The sequence below is a fragment of the Choloepus didactylus genome, chromosome 6 (genome assembly GCF_015220235.1).
Source record: "Choloepus didactylus isolate mChoDid1 chromosome 6, mChoDid1.pri, whole genome shotgun sequence".
NCBI lineage: Eukaryota > Metazoa > Chordata > Mammalia > Pilosa > Megalonychidae > Choloepus > Choloepus didactylus.
The window spans coordinates 139,537,196-139,560,008 of record NC_051312.1 but is presented as its reverse complement, the minus strand read 5'-3'; the positions used below and the strand labels follow the sequence as shown (position 1 = coordinate 139,560,008).

Below are 22,813 nucleotides of genomic sequence, written 5' to 3'. Positions count from 1 at the left end.
AATTTACATGTCACAAAACTCAACCATTTTAAGTATACAATTCAATGAATTTTAGTGTAATTTCAGAGTTGTACAACCACCACTACATCTAATTTCAGAACATTTCCTTCATGCTAAACAGAATCCTCACGTCCAGTTACAATCACCCCTTGTTCCCACCTCAGCTCTATGTATAACCACTAATCTCTGTATATTTGCATTTTTGTACACTTCCTATCAATAGAATCAGACCATATGTGGCCTTTTGTGTCTGATTTCTTTCACTGAGCATAATCTTTTTTGAGATTCATCCATGTTGTTGCATGTATCAGTACTTTGCTCCTTTTCATTGGTGAATAGTATTTCATTGTATGGATATACCATATTTTTGTTTCCTGGAGCATAGGCTGAGACTATACGTTTATTTGTAGGACCTATATGTCCTTAAAAATATTATTGGTACAGACTTAGAAACATTTTGAAGTTCTCAAGATTATCATCATCATCATCATCATCCAGTCAACAGGGAATTATTTTAGCTTGTAATTTTATTTTAGTTTGTAATCTTCTTTTAAGTTGAGTATTCCACTTTGTGTCTGAGTAATTCCAAGAATTATTTCTTCATGGGATTTATATATCTCATAACTAACACCCCTATGACTCATTAAACACACACACACACACACACACACACACACACACACACACATTAGGGAAAGTTACAAACATTAATGACCCTCTATTTAAACCATCTCATTTCACATTCCGAGAACTACTGTTCTTGGCAAAGCCTCAAAAGTCATTAATGTAACAAATAACATAACAGCAAAAAATCGTACCCTCTTCATACTAAGGGTTATCTCTAAACTTTCCATAGCATTAATTCATTCAACATGAACCTGCTGTAGAAATTCTGTATTTATCAGCCAGCCAGATTAATTCAGCTTCACAAGACAATTCACTCTCATATATGAGGTATATATAAATACCAATATATAAATTTACAAGGAGATATGAGAAATCAAATCCAATAGAATGCATGTTTTAGTGAGTCAGCATATTCTTTCCCAAAGAGGAAAAACTTACATTCAAAGCAAAATACCCTCTTTGGAGGTTCCTTAGTAAGTGTAAAGTCAAAGTAGAAAACTGGATGATCATAACCAAGTATCCTCCTGCTACAATTATTCGACACAGTTTTCTTTACCAAATCAGGATACCTGTCAAATAGGCTGAAATGTTCCTATCAGCAGGTTTTCCCTCTCCTCTGAACACTAGAGACATAGCACCCATCGGTTCAGAGTCCACTTATTTTTCAACAGCTTTACTGAGGTATAATTTACATATCATAAAATTCACCAATTGTGAGTGTAAAATTTAATTATTTTAAAAAAATTTATGGAGCTGTGCAAACTTTGCCAAAATACAGAACATTTCCATCACACCCAGAATTTCCCTGGACTTCATTTGCAATCCATTCCACTCCTTCTCCCAGGCCAGACAGCCACTAGTCTGCTTTCTGTCTATAAATTTGTCTTTTCTGGGCATTTCATAAGAATGGAATAGCTCAATATGCAGCCTTTTAAATCTGGCTTCTTTCCTTTGTCATAATGTTCTTGGGGTCCATCCATGTTGTACTATTTAAAAATAATTGTTCCTTTTTATTACCAAATAACATCCCATTGTATGAATATACCACATTTTGTTTATCCTTTCACCAGATGGGCATCCGGGATGTTTCCATTTGGGGATAATGCTTCTGTGGACATTCACATACAAATCTTTGTGTGCATCCATTCCTTTTTGATCTATCATCAAAGCCTAAACTCTTTTTTAAAACCTTGATAATATGATTATATTATCTTCTCTTTGATATCAGTAATAAGCCACATAAAATCTAACTAAATTGTAGAATGACTTCTGTAGATGTCTACTCTGACCACTTACGTATTTATTCTTACTACTTACTGTTTCAAAAGGTGTTCTTTCTCTGATCGAGTCAGCTTACTCTAACAGTTTATATACACACTGCCCCTAGGTAAACATACCTAACATATTTCAGAGATAAATTATTTCAAAATAGCTTGAAGCTGCAACAACTCTTTGGAAACAGAAATACTTCACCTTGAAATTGCAGGTAGTATCACTGATTTTAAATTTGGGGTCCTCTCCACTCTTTTCCTTAATTTCTCACACCACAGCAGCAGGTATACAAGGCAGCCTGAATGCCCAGCTTGTTTGCTCACAGTAGAGCTATCATGCTATCACGTACTTTAGAACCTGATAAGCCAGCTACAGCTATAGAGAAGTATATTACACATATTATTCTATTAACAAAAAAGGAAATCTATATGGAATCTTTGAGGAACTACAGAGCTGGAAAAAGGAAAACCAAGTGCATTCACTGGAGAAAAGACTAAGAAGCACATTTGGCTACAGATTTGAACCATATCCTTCAATTCAGTAATTAAATAAAAATTATTAGTGATTAAGTTGATATTTTGATCTAGTCTGGCACATTGAACTTTTATCTCAGTTATTTCTAAACTCAGGGAGAAATACAAGAGTGTGGTTTATTGGTCCCCCCAAACATTAACAAGGGGGAGATAATGCCACAGGTGGGTGACTGTATACGAAATGGATCAAATTGTGGGTTAGTCAGGAAGAAATCAGTGAGAGTATAAAAAGATACTGCAAATGCTTTGGGGTGACAGGGATTTGACTTAATAAGCCTGAGGACGTGTGGGTGCATTGGACTGATTTAAAGGGAAGTGGATGATGTAGCCAAAATTGAAGGGAGTCTCTAGTCCAACAGTTTTAGGGGCAGCTATGACTTAGTCAGGCCTTCATAGGTTTAGCAGAGCAAAGTTTGCTCTAGGATAAAAGAAACATTTTTTCCAACCTTGATCCCAAGACAATTGCTGCTAGCTCTTTCACTGGTTTGAATAGGGAGAAAAATTTTAAAGTTTAGGGAAGATTGTTAGAAGTACCTACGATGCAAAGAGCACTGTGTGAGGTGCATTAGAGCTATGAAGAGATATTATGTATAACTTTTACCTCAAAATGATTGCAGACTAGTTGAGAAAGTAGGTCTTTCATTAAAGATTGTTTGTTATTTTACTTTTTAAAGTAAATGTACTTTAAAATAAACGTGTTTATTGCAACAAAGGTCTCTATCACTACCATACAGGAACACCAACTTGTCACCTTGATGTATGAAGTATTCATAAAGATTTTAGAACCATATTCATCAAAATTCATTTCTGAAAGTCCTCCAATTAGCAGTGCCAGCTGGGAGGAATAAGAGTGCTCAAGTTAGACAAATATGACATTATAGAAGGATAAATTGGATAATATTCTTGAGGCTCCTTGTCTCCAGGCACAGGCACCCCTAGTCTAAGTACTCTGAGTTTCCCCTTTTGCCCAACTTTCTAGTTTCCTTCCTTCCTTGCCTTGGTGCTTTATCTGTACCTGCGTTCCCAAAGTACCCTCTATTGTTATTCAAAGCCCTTATCCGAATCATGTATTGATTATTTGTTTCATGTTGGTCTTCTCCAACAGGTTTTACACTGCATAAGGAAAGGGACCACATCCGTCTTGTTCACCACCATGTCCCCTGTGGCTAGCACTGTGACTTACAACTAATAAACTTTCAGTAAACATTTGATATTACTGTAATGGCTGTCCTTCTGACTCAATTCTGCTCTAGTCATTGAATAATGCTGAATAATGTTGAATAACGTAAAAATGTTGAATAATTACTTATGAATCATGTAACTATCCAAAACGATGATAAAACAATTGTCACCTTTATTTCACAATGAAAAACTTGAATATTTTAAGCAATAAGAACTATCTGTGGGTAGAAGAAATGGCACACTGTGGAATGTGATGCTCAGAGAAGGTATTATGAAAATGGTCCAGGATGAACAAAAATCCAAAAGATATGTGATTCTCATAAAGGCAGAGAGGAACATTCAGGGCAATCTAAATTAAGAAAACCATGCAAAGAAATATGTGGAGCAGGGTATGTCTTTAGTGTATGAAATAAGCCTAAATAGAATGGAGGGTTCCAATGGGGAAAAAATTTAAACAAGGTGAACATATATCTGTAGTAATTTGAAATACAAAAACAAATTCTCTGACACTGCCTTCAAAAGGTACAGTCTAATTCCTCTCCCATTGAGTGTGGGCTGGCCTTAGTGACTTACTTCCAAAAGAAAGAAAATAAAGTAAAAGTGAGGGTGAGAGAATGACTTTGGTGACAAAGACAATAGAAGGCTCTTTGGATTCCTGCTTCCTGCTTAGTGAATACTGGATCACTAAGATCCAAGGATCTCTTGGATCAGATCTGGGGGAAGCCAAGCAGGTTGTGAGGACACTTAGGTAGCTATGTGAAAAGGCCCTTGAAACCAAGGAAACCATGACAGCCATGGGAGGGCGCCATCTTGAAGCAGATCCTCCAGGCCTGGTCAAACCCTCAACAACTGCAGTCCTAGACAACAGCTTGACAGCAACCTCCTGAGAGGTCCTGAGCCAGTACCTCCCTGCTACACCAATCTCGGATTCCTGACCCTCTGTGAGAAGCCAAGTGAGACAATAAATGATTCTGTCTTAAGCTGCTGTTTTAGGGTAATCTGTTGTTCCACAAGAGGTAATGAATATGGTACATAGACAGGTCAGAGGAATGAAGAACTTTAAAATAAGAGAAATAAGGTTGTCCTTGAATGACAAAGTAGTGATATTAGTAAATCAAGTGATTGTATATAAATTTTTAATTTACATTCTAGACACATAGATGTTGTCCCCCAGATACAAGTCAGATAAAGGGCTCTGATTGACTGAATCAATTAACCAATCAATCAATGACTGACTGATGTAATGAATGAATGAATGATTATTGCTATAGAGTGGGAAGGAGCACAACAATCCTGTCTGTGCTTATTTTCCTGTCTTTCTACAAAGGGGATCCAGATTGCTTACCTGGTTACGTCCAGTACAGACTGTGTGAGAAGCAGAAAAGATATATTATTTTGGCAAATTGAAAAAAAAAAAAAAAGCTGGGTTAATCTGAAAAGGCTTCCTTGGAGGGGTAAACCCACTGATTTCCTTACCCTTTGTGTACCTATTAGGATGCCCAAGAAACACCCATTAAATGTAACTTTGCCCAGATTCCTCTGGGCCTCTGTTTCCACATCCTTAATTGAGGATAGAAAGCCTATCTACATCATAAATATGCTGTGACAATTATATCGGTTAATATGTGCAAAATAGTAAGAATACTGAATGCTACATAATAAGCAGGATATAAGTGTAGCTCTTACTATACAGAACTTATGATTCTTCAGTCCTTCTTATAAGGCAGATTACTATGGGAGGTTTAAGAGTTTGGTACTAGAGTCAGACTGCCTGGTTGTAAATACTTCTCTGTTATTTTCTTCATCTAGAAAAGGGAGGATCTCATAGTAAATACCTTTAAGGTAACTTAGTCAACGCATGAAAATTGTTTAGGACACTATCACACACATAGTAAACAGATTCGGAATGTTAGTTATTATCATTCTAGGTTTTTGAATGGGCAAATCCAAACTGATGGATCATTAGGCTGAAATTCATTCTATTAAATGTGGAATTTGTGTTAAAAAATTCCAAAAACAAATAGAAATTATGTTTAGTGGTTTAGTTTCAGTTAATCACATATATATTAGGTTTTTCTACAAACAGAGTGCACAATGGATACAGAACTCTGGTTCAAAAAGGCTCTTCTCTGCAAATTTACAGAAATCAGTTCTCCCATTTTTACATGAATAGATAAATAGCCAGCTTTTCACTTGAAACATGAGTAAAGTCCAACATCAAACTTCTTTAATGGTCAAAAAAAAAGCTCCAAATGCAATTGTTTTGTTATGGGAAGATATGGTTAAACCCAGAGAAGTTACAAACTAAGTTTAAAATTTAAACTTACCAAACTGTGCAATCCTTTCAGATTTAGACTTGATTATAAAATCTAGTTTGATTGAATGACAAGAGAGAGATTATAATAGAAGATGGTAAGGCATAAATTTTCAAAGAGAAAAAGAAGGAAAGAGAAGGAGAGGAAGAAAGAATAAAGGAGGGAGGTAGGAGGAAGGGAAGAATAAGGGAGGAAGAAAGGAAGGAATGAATGAAGGAAGGAAGGAAGGAAGGCAGTCCATGGTCTTAAAAACTTGCAGCTTAATGGTAATCAATTAAAACAGAGTTCCAACAAGTACAGACTGTGTGAAGCAGAAAAGATATATTATTTTGGCAAATTAAAAAAAAAAAAAAAGATGGGTTAATCTGAAAAGGCTTCCTTTGAAGGGTAAACCCACTGATGTCCTTACCCTTTGTGTACCTATTAGGATGCCCAAGAAACGCCCATTAAATGTAACTCTGCCCAGCTTTCCATTTGGCAACAATCCTGTTGTAAGAGTCAATCTGAAGCAACTCCCCAAAGAGTCTGAGAGAGAGGCACTGACCCTATAACTTATGCTCCAGAAACGTGGACCATCTGAGTTAACACTTTCCTGAGAGCCAATTTCACATCCTTGTTTCTCAAGGTGTAAATCAAAGGATTAAGGGAAGGCGTGACAATATTATTCAACACCTGAATAACGGAGTCGAGCCAGGGGCTGGAGGCAGGCCGCAGATAGATGAGCATCACCGGCCCATAGAACAAGAGGATCGAAGTCAGGTGGGCACTGCACGTGGCGAAGGCTCGACGCCTGCCTTCTGATGAGCTGATTTTCAATATGGAAAAGATGATGCGACTATAGGAAGTAAGGATAAGGAAAAGACACGTGAGTGTCACAACACCCACGTTAGTGAAACTCACTGTCTGAGCCAGAGAGGTATCTGCACAAGCCAGGGGCAGCACCACTGGGATATCACAGAAGAAACTGTCCACCTCATGGGGGCCACAGTAGGGCAACTTAAAGACAAGAAACACGAGGACACTTCCCTGTAGACAGCCCCCCAGCCAAGTGCTCAATGTCAGGACAATACACACCCTGCGGCTCATGATAACTGTGTATCGTAAAGGGTGGCAAATAGCCACAAAGCGGTCGTAGGCCATCACGGTGTACAGGAAGCACTCGGTGCCACCCAGCGTGTGGTAGAAGAAGAGCTGGGATGCACAGCCCCGGTAAGAGATGACACAGCTTTGCCCCATGAGGCAGCGCATCATTTTGGGGGAACTCACTGAAGGGAAAAATATGTCAAACGCAGAGAGGTTTCCCAGGAAGAAACACATGGGGGTGTGGAGGTTAGAGGAAGCCAGAATGGTGAGGAAGATGAGCAGGTTCCCCAGCAAGGTTATGAGGCAGAAGGCCAGAAACAGGACAAAGAGCACGTTCTCCAACCCTTCAGTGTTAGGAATTCCCAACAGGATGAACTCAGTGATGGAAGTGTGATTCCTCATGTCTGTGTATCAGGCAGCACTGGAAGAGCAAAGCGACAACCAAGCTGTAAGACTACAAGAAACCGAGAGACCGTCTTCCAAACAAAGTGATTTCTATCCCGGCAGCTGCTGCAAGCAAATAAAGGCTGAAAGCACAAAAGGAGACCAGTAGTAAAGCTGGCACTGCCACCCAACAGTTTGTCAAATTTGGCCTCGGTTTCTGCATCTGTTAAATTAGGTGGCAGAATAATTTATCTTTATAGTTGGCAAACCTCTTAGCAGTAATCAACATTTATCATCAGTTTTGTGTAATTTCTCCAGTCTGGTTTATCACACAAACCCACATATTTCAGATCCATCATCACTATGGAAAATGGTCATCAGGGTGCCAAACCCATTTTAATATTCACCAAGTCATAATTAATTTTTAAACAGGCCTACCTTCCAAAAATGTATATATGAAATCCCTAATGCAAACAAATTATATACACTTATCTATTGCTTTTTATTTTCAATACATTTCCATTCTTCAGCATTTATATTAAAGAGAAAAGCACACAATTTATATTTATTACCTGTGCACACATGCAGAAATTGGATTCAGTCTTAAATAGGGCATTGCATAAATAATAGAAACAACTACTGCTGGAAATTTCTCTCCTCAGATAGGTTTCTTTTCAATACTACAGACCGCTCAAATGCAAATGTTAATAATGTTAATTTTATTTAGATTTTTTAATCAGTGCCAGTCCTAGATAAACCTAAAAAAACTGAATTACATTTTCTGAATCTCCAATTTCTCCTTCTGTTATTTTGCACACCATTTTTTGTTAGCCCTCCATATGTTACCACTGGAATATAACTGAATTCACTCTGCCTGTGATCAATGTTCACTCACAGGAAATAGCTTGATAATTCTTTTCATATTAATTTAGAAATTGCTAATCTGTTACCATTTCCTACTTTATTTCCACTTTAACAAGGACAAAGGCTTATGCCATAGTAAAAAATCTCAGAAAGTGAAATTTATGGCAAGAATTGAGAGGTGGAAGTGGTACTGGGAACAGGAGCTCTTCATACCAATTTTGAAATCAATCTGCTAAGCCAGGCCCTATGTAAAGCTGGTCCTGCACGAAACATTTTAAATAGATTGAGAGCCTGGGAAAGATACAGACAGGAAGACAAAGACTCCCTTCTAGCCCCAAAATGAAATATTGAAACAAAATTGAAAATTGAGTTTGGACCTTGGTGATCAATTCAATCTCATAAATATTCATTTTCAATGTATCATGAGTCAGAGCTAGAAATATAAGGATATAAGGATGAATAAAATAAAGTACCATCCCTTAAAGAGGTCACTCTAGAGTCATATAAATATGGTTTTTAACTCTGACTTTTTCATTTTCTGGCTCAGGGGCCTTGGGCAACTTATTTGACCTTGCTAAGCCACATTTCCTTCAAAAGAAAAGTGGCTAATAATATTACCTGCTTCATAGGGTCTTTGTGAGGATGAAATGAGACAATAAAATGCTTCATTCATTCAAAGCTTGGTATTTAGTCATTGTTCAAAAAAGTTAGCTTAACAACTAAACTTCATGCATTTAAGACTGAGGTAAAGGTAATGAAGTAGTAACAGCAGATGTGATGAGAATACAATTAGATACGGGCTTTGAAGTACACACAGGATTTTTAAAAGGCAGAAAAAGGCACACAGATCAGGCAACTGTTATTTTCAACTTATCATCAATGGTGTGTTAAAGAAATATATCAGCAGAATTAAAGGATAACTTTGTAGCCTGAGAGTGCATAAACTCTCCCTCTAATCTGAACTTTACTGTCTCTAGCTCAGTAACCAGCTTCGCAGGCTAAATGGCACAAGTGTCCAGTCCAAACCCGCCCTGGGCAGAAGTGCCAATTTGACGATATATCTCAGATACACTTTCAAAACCCCTCTCACTTCTCCTCTGTAATCAGCACTTAGTTCCTTATCTCCATCCAAACCTATTCTCAAGAAAGAATCTGACATCTGTCCAAGGAAAAGTATTCTAGAAACAAATATCACTTAATTTTTTATAGAGAGTCGTGTGGGAAAGCACTGCATTCCCAGAATAGACGATTTTCAAGCAGGACTTATAGGCTCATCTTTTTGTGAAACAGCAGAAGAAAACATTCTCCAGCAAAAGAGGATAAACTAGATTATTTCTTCCAACTTTAAATTCTAAAATTCCATATTATTAGCTTTTGATAAATCATGTGAGTTTCACTGTTGCCATAGCCACTAATATTTGCATTGTAATCCTTAGTCTGTAATAGCACCATATTCATCTTCATATTCCTGTTAAAGGAAGGTATTAGGTTGATAGTAAGAGTTCACATTAAGAGTAAGTCACAAATTTCTAATTTCTATGCTAACTACAAAACAGGATTCACAGACAAAGAATCTATCCCCTTCAATATCAACCACCTCCCCCTAACAAGCCGCTCCTCTGCCACACATGCACATTTATTTATCCACAAAACTTCTCCATTTTTTTCTGAGTGCTGGCTTCCAAGTGGATTGTACAATGCAGAGTCTTATAAGAAAGTGCCTAAGTTCCTTGATTTTCTTCCTTCAGTTGGTTGAGCCAGTAAAATTATGTTCTCATAAAATGGAGAGTAGAAATGTAGCAGAGAGAGAGCAAAGAAAGAGAGGGCTCTAGGCAAGACAGAGATAAATAGAGGTAGGCAAAGTTTTAGACACGTACCAGCTGATGGAAAACATGTCTGACAAGGGCAAAGAGACTGCTCTAAAGTTTGTAGGCAAGAAGAACATGTGCCTTAAGCCAAAACTCTAGTTTGTATAAGACGCCATGGCACAGAGTGAAGGTTGGCACCTTCTCCTCTTGAAGCCAAGACACAGATCCACACTCAGCCCTGCTATGTAGTCTGGTCCCAAAATTATGGATTTGCAATGTTTTCCAAACTGGAGACTATTAAAGGGACTGGTTTCTTTTGAGACAATATCCCCAATGGCCAAATCCTCAGACTCAAGAAGCCTGACTGAGCAAAGGGAGTAATTAGATGTCTCCCTTTCTTTCCTCCTGCCCCCTTCCATTCCCTATCTAATTATTTCATAATATATGACAGTCACTATGAGGTTAGCATCACAACTTTATAGACTATTTGTTAAATATTCAATAAAGCGAGAAAAATACCTCATGTTTCTTCAAACTTATTATTACCAGTGTTAAGATTTTGGTGTTCACTTGCCAATCATTCCACCATAATGTTATTTTTTTCTTTAACTATCTGAACTCATACTATATATACAGTTTTGATTCTTTCTCCTTTAATTTAAATTTAATTTATAATTTTGCCAAAATATTTTTCATTATTCAATCATCACAACTATCATTTTGAGTTTTCATTTTGTTTTTCCCTTGTATTTACCAAAATAAACACTAGAGCAAAGGCCATGAATATAAGGGTTTTGAATATTGCTGCCAAATTATTTATTTCATTAGCAGCAGCATTTGTAAAGGGCCAATTTTACCAACCTTTAAAACTCTTAAATATGTTTATGTATTAACATATTTAAGAGTTTTAAAGTTTTTTTCATAAGCAATTGACATCCAACTATTTTTTAATATTTGTTTCTGCTTATTCTTAAGGCTAAATATTTTTCCAAATGTATGTTGTTGTTTTGTTTTTCTTTATAGCAATTCAAACAATGTGGTGTTGCTGTAGAGACAGACAGAGAAATGGAGTAGAATACAGAGCATAAAAGCACACCCCTTGCATCAGTCAATAATGGATTTAAGACAAAAGTGGCATGGAAGATCATGGGGACATATATTTTTATACCAATAAATTATGTTTGGGTGACTGGATCAACAGGGAAAGAATAAAAATTAATCTTTTACTACACACCATACACAAAATCAATTCCAGGGATAAAATAAACTTAAATTTGTGAGGCAAAACAACATAGCATTTACAAATTAAATTGGAGGCAATCTTTTTGACTAGATATAGAAATAATAACAATAAGGGAAACAGTGATATTTTTGGGTATATTAAAATAGAGAATATTATCAAAGGAGTAAAAATGAAAAGAAGAAAAGTGAAAGTTGGAGAAGTTATTTACAACACATTCATAACAAGGACTCATATCCAAAATATATAAAGCATCCCTAATGTTTATAAGAAAACTAATCAATCCAATAGGAAAAAAGGCAAATGATTGGACCAGACTTCACAAAAGAGGAAATACAAATAGCCAACACCCAAAAGAAAATATGTACAATCATTTTAAAAAATTAGTGAGATTAAAATTAAAATTTCAATAAAATTTTGGTAAAAGTAAATGTCAAAATGATTAATTTCTGAGCATGTGGAACTTTTATATATTGCTTAAAGGAGAGTAAATTTAAGGGAACACTTTAGAAAATGGTTTATTGCTTTCCAATAAAATGGAAGATGTTTTCCTCATAATAACAGAAATTTCCATGGAGAAACTTACGCACATGTTTACCAGGGTAAACGTATAATTTTCAAAGATTAGTTTCTGTAATAACCAAATATTTGAACACACTGATGTCTATCATTAGTATGTTCTACAATGGAACAATATAAATCAATAAAAATAATACATTTACAGCTACCCATATCAATATGTACAAGTCTTAGAAACATAAAATAGGGAACTTCCTCAACTAGATAAAGAACAGATAGAAAAAAACTACAACCAACATCATACTTGATGGTGAGAAACTAGTGCTTTGCCCTCAGATTGGAACAAGACAAAGATGTATCCTCTTACAACTCCTATTCAACATCATAATGGAAGTCCTAACTAATGCAATATGATAAGAAAAGGAAATAAAATACATAAAGATTCAGAAGAAAGAAATAAAAGCCCCTTGGTTTGCAGATGATATGATTGTCCATGTAGAAAATTCCAAAGAATTGCAAAAATACTCCTGGAACTAAGGGTACAAGGTTAATACACAAAAGTCAATTGCTTTCCCACATACCAGCATGAACAATTGGAATTTGAAATTAAAAGCAATACCATTTACATTAGCACTGAAAGACAAAATACTCAGTGTTCTTCTAGTTTGCTAATGCTGCCCTTTTGCAAAACAACAGAAACGGATTAGCTTTGATAAAGGGGGGTTATTTGGTTACACAGTTACAGTCTTAAGGTCATAAAATGTCCAAGGTAACACATCCATGATCGGGTACCTTCACTGGAGGATGCCCAGTGGTATCCAGAAAACCTCTGTTAGCTGGGAAGGCATGTGGCTGGCATCTGCTCCAAAGTTCTAGTTTCAAAATGGCTTTCTCCCAGGATGTTCCTCTCTAGGCTGCAGCTTCTCTTCAAAATGTCATTCTCAGTTCCTCTTGGGGCATTTGTCCTCTCTTAACTTCTCTGGAGCAAGAATCTGCTTTCAACAGCCATCTTCAAACTGTCTCTCATCTGTAGCTCCTCTCTCAGCACCTGTGCATTCTTCAAAGCGTCCCTCTTGGCTGTAGCAAGCTTGCTCCTTCTGTCTGAGTGTTCATAGGGCCCCAGTGAACTAATCAAGGCCCACACTGAATGGGCAGGGCCATGCCACCATGGAAATTATCTAATTAGTGTTATCACCTACAATTTGGTGGGTCACATCTCCACCGAAACACTCAATTAAAGAATTACAATCTAATCAACACCAATACATCTGCCCACACAAGACTGCATCAAAGATAATGGTTTTTTTGGGGGACATAATACATTCAAACCAGCATACTCAGGTATAAGTCCAAAAAAGTATATACAAGCTCTAGATGAAGAACACTATGCACCTCTGATTACAGAAATCAGAGAAGGTCTAAATAAATGAGGAGACATTCCATGTCATGGATATGAACACTAAATATCATTTATATTATTTTTAATAAGATGTCAATTTCCCCACAACTTGATGTATAGATTCAATGCAATCCCAATGAAATTCCTAGCAAGTTATGTTGTAGATATTGATGAACTGATCCTAAAAGTTTATCTGGAAAGGCCAAAGCTCAGGACAGCCAACAAAACCCTGAGGAAGAACAAAGCCAGAGGACTGACATTACCCAATTTTAAGACTTACTGTAAAGCTGCAGTGATCAATAGAGCATAGTATTAGAGAAATAATAGACAAATGGATCAATGCAACAGAATGGAGAGACCAGAACTAGCCCCACACAAATATAGTCAACTGATCTTTGACAAAGGAGCAAAGGCATTTCAATGTAGAATGACAGTCTTTTCAAAAAATGGTGCTGAAACAATTGGATATCCATATGCAAAACAAGGATTTACATCCAGGCCTTACAGCTTTAATAAAAGTCAACTCAAACTGTATCACACACCTGTGGTCTCAGAAGGAAAAGCAGAAAAAACGTTGGATGAAATGGTGAACAAAAATTTTTCCAAAATTTGTTGATTATGACTAACCAAAAGACCCAAAGAGTGGAACAAATCCGAAGCAGGATAAAACAAAGAAAACCACACACTAAGTCATAACATAATAAAATCACCAAAAGAGAAAAATATCTTAATAGCAGCCAGGTAAAAGACATATTAAACACAGAATGATGATAAGAATGAAGGCATAATTCTCCTCAAACTATGCAAGACAGAAGGCAATAGAATGACATGTTTGAAGAGCCGAAATTAAAATGTCAACCAAGATTTCTATATTCAGAAAATACACACTTCTAAAATGAAGGCAAAATAAGAGTAATTAAAAGAAACAAAATTTGGAAGATTTTGTCAAGAGCAGACCTGAACTACAATAAATGTTAACTGAAGGTCATCAGACAGAAGTAAAACTGAACCAGATGGAAAACTGAATCCATAGACAAGAATAAGATGAATAAAAAACTTTTTCATGCTTGAATCAAAAACTGTGGTTTATTCCAGGAATGCAAATTTGGTTTAATATGTGAAACTCAACCAGCGTGATTCATCATCAACCTGAAAATGAAAACCATGTGATCATTTCATAGATGCAGAAAATGTATTTGACAAACTCTAAACACTTAAAAACTCACAGCTAACTGGAATAAAAAATCTATGAAAAACTTATAGATAACATAAAACTTGATTGTGAGAGACTCAATGATTACCCCCAAGATCAGGAATAAATCAAGGATTTATGCTCTCACAACTTCTATTCAACAGTACACTGGTGGACTCATTTAGTGCAATAAGGCAAGAAAAAGAAATTAAATGCATCCAGATTGGAAAGGAAAAAATAAACTGTATTCATAGGCAACAAGGTCATCTCTGTAGAAAATGAATCTTCAAAAAGCTACAAGAACTAAGAAGGTTACAGGATGTAAGATCAATTTTCCAAAAAGCCAGCTGTATTTCTACACACCAGGAATGAATGATTATAAATTGAAGTAAAAATACACCATTTGCAATAGCAACAAACAATAGCAAACAGTAATAACTTTGACAAAAAAGTATGCCAGACCTGAACAATAAATACTATTACAACATGGGAGAAATTAAAAGGATACTGAGAGTGGGACTCACTATTGGTAAGATGTTAATTCTTCTCAAGTTGATCTATAGAGTCCATACAATTCTAAACAAAATCCTGGTGTGCTCTTTTGTAGAAATTGACAAGCTATTTTAAAAATCCATACGGAACTGCAAAAGGACTTTCAGTATCAGAGACAATTTTGGGGAAAAAAATGTTGGAGAACAGCTTCACTAGCAGATCAGGTCCAGTTGGAAATGAGTGTCAGAAACAAGTGCATGAAGAATATTCTAAGAGTGAGAAAGACTCTCCATTGCTGAGGTTGGAGGGAGCCACATGGAAAACAGAGGTTAATTCTGCCAACAACCAGTGAGGTTGGAAGAGGCCCCCAGCCCCAAGTACTACCCCAAGTCATAAGATTACTTCAAGCCCTAAATGGTAGAGGCTGTTAAAACTGAATGCATTCCAAGAGTGACATCATCAATATGGTAATGTAAACAGCCACTGAAAACTTCTCCCCAGAGATCCAGTGGAAAAAAAGGACTATTCGCACTTGTTCAGAACTTTGGAGAAAGGTATAGACTGGAGAAGGATTCTACAATGCTGAATCAAAGAAAGAGAAAAATATCAGGTAGAAAACTTCCATCCTGGACTGGCCAGTCCTCTCTCCTCCCAGACACCTTGGAAGTGAACAGAGTGGCAGCTGGGATCCCTCCCAACTCCCAGCAGGGACACAGAATATAAAATCTCTCACAGCAGTGAGACAGAGTCCCAACTATATGCAGACACAGAGAACAAAGCCCACAAGGACCCATCGCAGGACTTAAGACCCTGGGGAGGTCAGAATACAAAAGGGCAACAAGGAGGATTTTCTGAAATGGAGGAATAGAGAGGGAACCACAAAATCCTCTCCAAAAGCGGCAAGCATGCAGGCAGAGGTTACCCATATCAGCCGTGTGGAGACAGGGGAGGACATTTCAAGGCTCACATCAGTGAGGGACAAAGAGTCTGAGAAAACATGGAGAGACACTGTGTTTCCAGTCATGGATCCTGGTTCCCATCCCCCACCCATGAGGGAAGTAGTAGCAGGAGGCCTGATCCTTGCCTTTGGGAAGGCTGCACACTGGGGAAGCTGGAGGAATCCTCTGCCACAAGTAAAGTCAGGGACACAGACCCACACTGAGCCAGATTTGGGCTGGAAAAAGAGGGTATAGGAACTGTGCCGGTTTGAATGCATTATGTCCCCCCAAAAACCATGTTCTTTAATGAATTCTTGTGGGGGCAGACTATTAGTGTTGATTAGGTTGAAATCTTTGAATTAGGCTGTTTCCATGGAGATGTGACCCACCCAACTGTAGGTAATGCCTTTGATTAGGTTGTTTCCATGGAGGTGCGGCCCCACCCATACAGCATGGGTCTTCGTTAAATCACTGGAGCCCTATATAAGAACTCAGACATAAGGAGCTTGCTGCTGCACCTAAGAGAGATATTTTGGAGATGCCATTGAAAGCAGACTTTTGCTGATGCTTTGGAGATACTAGCCCAGAGTTTGACCCAAGAAGCTAAGCCCAGACATTTTGGATAATGCCATTTTGAAACGCAACTTGGGGATCAAGCAGACACCAGCCACATGCCTTCTGAGATAACATAGGTATTCCGGAAACCATGGGTGTTCTTCAGTGAAGGTACCCTATTGTTGATGCCTTTGTTTGGATACTTTTATGGCCCTAGGACTATAACTTTGTAACCAAATAAATCTCCTTTATAAAAGCCAATCCATTTCTGGTCTTTTGCATAATGGCAGCATTTGCAAATTGGAACAGAACCCTGCAGTTTCAACCCTACCCAGTCAAACACTGTGTGGCTCCAGAAGGTAAAGAGCTTTTGAGGACAATTAAGTCACTGACCAGTGCCATTTGTTGGGCAGGCAGGAAAATGAAGAGGAATTGCAAGGCTTTTCAGAGCCTCGCCAGACTCTATCCTAGGCCCATCAGAGCTGGTCTACACCCCCTGCACAGGAACCTTTTAGCTGAGAAACATGGACAACCAAACTGTCAAAGCAGTGCCCTAAATACAAATGCAGGTCTTACTGGATGGTGAAAAGCAGATCACTCCTGGGCCAGCTGTTGGCTGAGGAAGTGGTACCTCTCAGTTCCGCAGCCCAAGTCCCTTCCATGCAGAAGCCTGGGAGTCACCAGACACATTGTGCCCATAGGCAGGGGTCTCACTCAAGGTGCAAAGTGCCCAACCCCTACCCCCAGAGTCAGAAACTTCCAGGGCACATAGACAACAGTGGCCTTGACTGACCTGTTGCCTGGCTGGGGCCTGATCCAGTGCAATGCCACAGTTGGGGAAAGGCAGGCTTGTGGGTAAGAGGTGGCCCAAGGGCACCATCTGCTGGAAAGACAGGGAAAGTACACTCTGGCAAACTGCTTTTGTGACCTTCAATGCAAACCCAAGCAACTACAAAATCTTAGATGAGTGAGGGAAATCAACTTTCAAAATAATCTTATCAAGATAATCAAATGCATAGAAAGCAATAAAAAAAAAACACTAAGCATATGAAGATGCAAGAAGGTATGGCCAAGCCAAATGAACAAATTAATAAAGCCAGAGAAGTCACAGAATCTGGAACAACTAATCAAAGACAGTCATACAAATCTCTTAAATAACTTCAGCGTGTTGGCTAAAGGCATAAAGGATACCAAGAAGACACTAGAAGAGCATAAAGAAGAATGTGAAAGAATAAATAGAAAAATAGCAGATTTTATGGAAATGAAAGATACCGTATATCAACTTAAAAATTTACCAGATACACAACAGCAGATTTGAAGAGGCAGAAGAAAGAAAAAGTGAGCTACAGGATAAAGCAACTGAATTTGAATGTAAAAAGAACAAATGGTGTAAAAGATGGAAAAAATCTGTATTGGATCTCAGGGAAATGATGGACAACATGAAGCACACAAATAAAAGAATGAGTGGTGTTCCAGAAGGAGAAGAGAAGAGTAAAAGTCTACGAGGTTATTTTGAGGAGATAATTGGGAAAAACTTCCCAACTCTTATAAAAGACATAAATATGCAAATAAAATAAGCCCAATGAACTTCAAATAGAATAAATCAAATAGACCCACTCCAATATAAATAAAAATCAGACTGTCAAATGCTGACGAGAACCATAAAGTCTTGAAAGCAGCAAGAGAAAAGTGATCCACCACGTAAGACCAAGTTCTGAAACTTCAGTGGGCACCATGGAGACGAGAAGGCAGTGGTATGATACATTTATGATTCTGAAAGAGAAAAATTGCCAGCCAAGAATTCTTTATCTGGCAAAGCTCTCCTTCAAAGTGAGGGAGAGTTTAAAATTTTCACAGATAAACATATGTTGAGAGAATTTGTCAACAAGACAGCAGCCCTACAAGAAATACTAAAGGGAGTTCTGTCAGGTGAAAAAAAAGACAGGAGAGAGAAGTCTGGAGGAGGACACAAATTGAGAATATTGGTAAGAGTAACTTAAAGGATAAAAAGGGAGGAGAAAAAGTAGATCTGACAAATAAAAACTACAGATAAGATGGTAGAATCAAGAATTGCCTTTTCAGTAATAACTTAATATTAGTAATGTTAGTGGAGTAATCTCCCCAATTAAAAGATACAGATTGGCAGGGTGGATTAAAAAATATGATCCATTTATATGCTGTTTATAAGAGATTCACCTTAGATCCACAGATACAAATAGACTGAAAGTGAAAGGATGGAAAAAGATATTCTATGCAAGCTGTAAACAAAAGAAAGCAGAGGTAGCTATACTAATATCAGACAAAATAGACTTTAAATGCAAAGATGTCATAAGAGACAAGGAAGGACACTACATATTAATAAAAGGGACAATTCACCCAGAAGACATAACAGTCATAAATGTTTATGCCCCCAACCAAGGAGCTCCAAAGCACATGAGGTAAACAACTGGCAAAACTGAAGGGAGCAATAGCGGTTTCTACAATAACAGTGGGAGACTTCAATACACCGCTCTCTTCCATAGACAGAACAACCAGACAGAGGATCAATAGGGAAACAGAGAACAGAAAAATGTGATAAATGAATTAGACCTCACAGACATATATAGATCATTACACCCCCTAACACCAGGATATATATACTTCTCTGGTGCTCCTGGAACATTCTCCAGGTTAGTTCATATGCTGGGGCACAAAATAGGTCTTAATAAACTTAAAAAGATTGAAACTCCTCAAAGCACTTTCTCCAACCACAATGGAATGAAGCTGGAAATCAATAACCACCAAAGAACCAGAACCTTAACAAATATATGGAGGTGAAATAACACACTCTTAAACAATCAGTGGGTCAAAAAAAAATTGGAAGAGAAATCAATAAACATCTGGAGGTGATTGAAAACAAGAATACAAGATATCAAAACATCTAGGATGCAGCAAAGGCAGTCCTGAGAGGGAAATTTATTACTCCAATGCCTACATTAAAAAAGAAGAAAGACCAAAAATTTAGGACTTAATTGCTCACCTGGAGAAATCAGAGAAAGAACAGCAAACTAACCCTAAAGCAAGTAGAAAAAGAAAACTAACAAAGATTAAAGCAGAAATAAATGAATTGGAGAACAAAAACAATAGAGAGAATCAAGAAAACCAAAAGTTGGTTCTTTGAGAAAACCAATAAAATTGATAGACTCTTAGCTAGGTTGACAAAGAAAAAAACAGAGGGGATGCAAATAAATAAAATCAGAAATGAGAGAGGGGTCCTTACCATGGACCCTGAAAAAAGAACAAATCCTAAGAGAATACTATGAACAAACTGTATGCCAACAACCTAGACAACTGAGATGAAATGGACAATTCCCTAAAAACATGTAAACAACCTCTACTGACTCAAGAGGAAATAAAAGACCTCAACAAACCAATCACAAATAAAGAGATTCAATCAGCCATCAAAAGCCTTTGTACATAGAAAAGCCCAGGGCCAGATGGCTTCACAGGGAAATTTTACCGAACATTTCAAAAAGAACTAACACCACTCCTACTCAAACTCTGCCAAAAAATTAAGAAACAGTAACAATACCTAACTCATTTTATGAAACTAATGTCACTCTAATATCAAAACTGGCTAAAGATATACAAGAAAAGAAAACTACAGGCAAATCTCCCTAATGAATACAGATGCAAAAATTCTTGACAAAATACTTGCAAATCAAATCCAAAGGCACATTAAAAGAATTACATACCATGACCAAGTGGAGTTTATTCCACGCATACAAGGGTGGTTCAACACAAGAAAATCAATGTTATAAAACACATTAAAAAATTTAAAGGGAAAAATAACATGATCATCTCGATTGATGCTGAAAAAAGCATCAGATAAAATTCAACATCCTTTTCTGATAAAACTCTTCAAAAGGTAAGAAACAAAGGAAACTTGCTCAATATGTAAAAAGCATGTATGAAATCCCCACAGCCAGCATCTTACTCAATGATGAGAGACTGAAAACCTTCCCCCTAAGATCAGTAATGAGACAAGAATGCCCACTGTCACCACTATAATTCAACATTATGCTAGAAGTTCTAGCTAGACCAAGAAAAAGAAATAACATGGATCCAAATCAGAAAGGAAGACGTAAAACTCTCCTTATTTGCAGAGGACATGTTTCTATACTTGGAAAATCCTGAGAAATCTGTGACAAAGCTACTTGAGCTAATATATAAATTCAACACAATGGCAGGATACAAGATTAATGCACAAAAATCAGTAGTTCTTCTATACACTAGTAATGACCTGAGGAGGCAATTTAAAAAAAATCCATTCACAAAAGCAACTAAAAGGATCAAGTACCTAGGAATAAACTTAACCAAGGATTGAAAGGACCTTTCAGGAAACCACAAATGTTAGGAAGGATGTGGAGAAAAAAGAACACTTATTCACTGCCGCTGGTACACAGAAAACTATAAACCACTGCTAAAAGAAATCAAGGAACACTTAAATAAGTGGAAAGACATTCCGTGTTCATGGGTAGGAAGGCTAAACATCATTAAAATGTCAAGTCTACTCAAATTGACCTACAGATTCATCACAATACCAATCAAAATTCCAACAACCTACTTCACAGACTTGGAAAAGATAGTTATCAAATTTATTTGGAAGGAAAAAGGCTTCAAATAGCCAAAAACATTCTAAAAGAGAAGAATGAAGTGGTAGCTAATGCTTCCTGACTTTAAAGCTTATCATAAAGCCCCAGTGGTCGAAACAGCATGGTACTGGCAAAAGATAGGCATATTGATCAATGGAATTGCACTGAGAGTTGAGAAATAGACCCCAGATCTATAGTCAATTGATTTTTGACAAGGCCCCCAAATCCACTGAACTGGGACAGAATACCTCTTCAATAAATGGGGCTAGGAGAATTGAATATCCATAGCCAAAGGAATGAAAAAGGACAGCTATCTCACTCCCTATACAAAAATTAACTCAAAGTGGATTAAAGACTTAAATATGAGAGCCAGTGCCATAAAACTCCTAGAAAAAAATAAAGGGAAACATCTTCAAGACCTAGTAATAGGAGGTAGCTTCTTAGACCTTATATCCAAAGCACAACCAGTGAAAGAAAAAATAGATAAATGGGAACACTTCAAGATTGAACACTTCAAAGGACTTTGTCAAAAAAAGTGAACAGGCAGCCAACTCAATGGGAGGAAATATTTGGAAACCATATATCTGATAAGGGTTTGTTATCCAGTATATATAAAGAAATTCTACAACTCAACAACAAAAAGTCAAACAACCCAATTAGAAAATGGGAAAAATATATGAATAGACATATTTTCTGAAGAGGAAATACAAATGACTAAAAAGCACAGGAAAAGATGTTCATCTTTACCAGCTGTTAGGGAAATGCAAATCAAAACCACAATGATACATCATCTCTCGCCTATAAGAATGGCCACTATTAAACAATCAGGAAACCACAAATGTTAGGGAGGATGTGAAGAAAATGGAACACTTATCCACTGCTGGTGGGAATGTAAAATGGTACAGCCACCGTGGAAAACACTTCAGTGATTTCTCAGAAAACTAAACATTGAGTTGTCCCATCACTCATGAATTCTGCACTCATTATATACCCAGAAGAACTGAAAACAGTGACATGAACAGACATTTGCACACCAATGTTCACAGCAGCATTATTCACAATTGCCAAAAGGTGGAAACAATCTAAGTATCTATCAGCAGATGAATGGATAAGCAAAATGTGGTATATACATACGATGGAATATTATGCAGCAGTAAGAAGGACTGAGGGCCTAAAGTATGTGAAAACTTGATGAGCCTTGAAGACACAATGCTGAGGGAAATAAGCCAGACACCAAAGGATATTGTATAATTTCACTAACAGGAACCACCTAGAAAATGTAAACTCAGAGCCTTAAAATATAGAATATAGGAGACCTAGAGATAGAAGCTAGAGAAGGGGGAGCAGTTACTTAACATGTACAGATTTGTTAATGGGGTTGATCTTAAATGTTTGGGAATGGATATAGGTGATGATTGTTCATTGTTAGGATTATAAGTAGTAGCGCCTATTGAAGGTGAATATGATTGAAAGGAGTTCCCTAAAATCATGTATCTCACTTATTAATACTACAAATATCAATAAGTTCTTGCATGAACTACTCCAAAGATATGACACTTCTACAAAGAGTTAATAATAGAGTGGTATATGGGAAAATTTACCTATTGCATGCTGTGGACTATCTTTAACAGCAGTACCTTACTAGTACCACAGCAGTAATAGGGGTAAATAATTGGCAGAGGAGGGGGGAGGATAAGGGATATGGGGTGTTTGGGGTTTTCTTTTATGTGTGGTTGTGTATATGTTATTTTTGGGTAATGGTGAAGCTAAGCCTAC

General features: G+C 37.2%; 2 protein-coding genes across 7 annotated transcripts in view; both read right to left on the bottom strand.

Moving 5' to 3' along the window:
- Positions 1 to 22,813, bottom strand: part of LOC119538661 (von Willebrand factor A domain-containing protein 5A-like) — a 141,685-nt gene that overhangs the window by 114,488 nt on the left and 4,384 nt on the right. The gene's annotated exons all lie outside the window — the stretch shown is intronic.
- Positions 1,835 to 7,568, bottom strand: LOC119538663 (olfactory receptor 149-like). Of its 2 annotated transcripts, XM_037841804.1 has the most exons (2): positions 6,518 to 7,568; positions 1,835 to 1,873 (listed from the first exon to the last, which is right to left on the bottom strand). In XM_037841804.1, the coding sequence occupies exons 1-2, from the start codon at positions 7,412 to 7,414 to the stop codon at positions 1,835 to 1,837; spliced, it is 936 nt and encodes a 311-aa protein (XP_037697732.1). In that variant the 5' UTR covers positions 7,415 to 7,568. The 2 variants fall into 2 exon arrangements, with proteins under 2 accessions (XP_037697732.1, XP_037697731.1); XM_037841803.1 differs by lacking the exon at positions 1,835 to 1,873 and having other exon boundaries at positions 6,295 to 7,568.

Coding starts and splice junctions, on each gene's coding strand:
- LOC119538663 (XM_037841804.1), bottom strand. CDS start 7,414: ATGAGGAATCACACTTCCATCACTGAGTTCATCCTGTTGGGAATTCCT. Junction 1,874..6,517: donor TGAAATTGGCTCTCAGGAAA/GTGTTAACTCAG, acceptor CAATTTAGTTAG/ATTTTATGTGGCTTATTACT.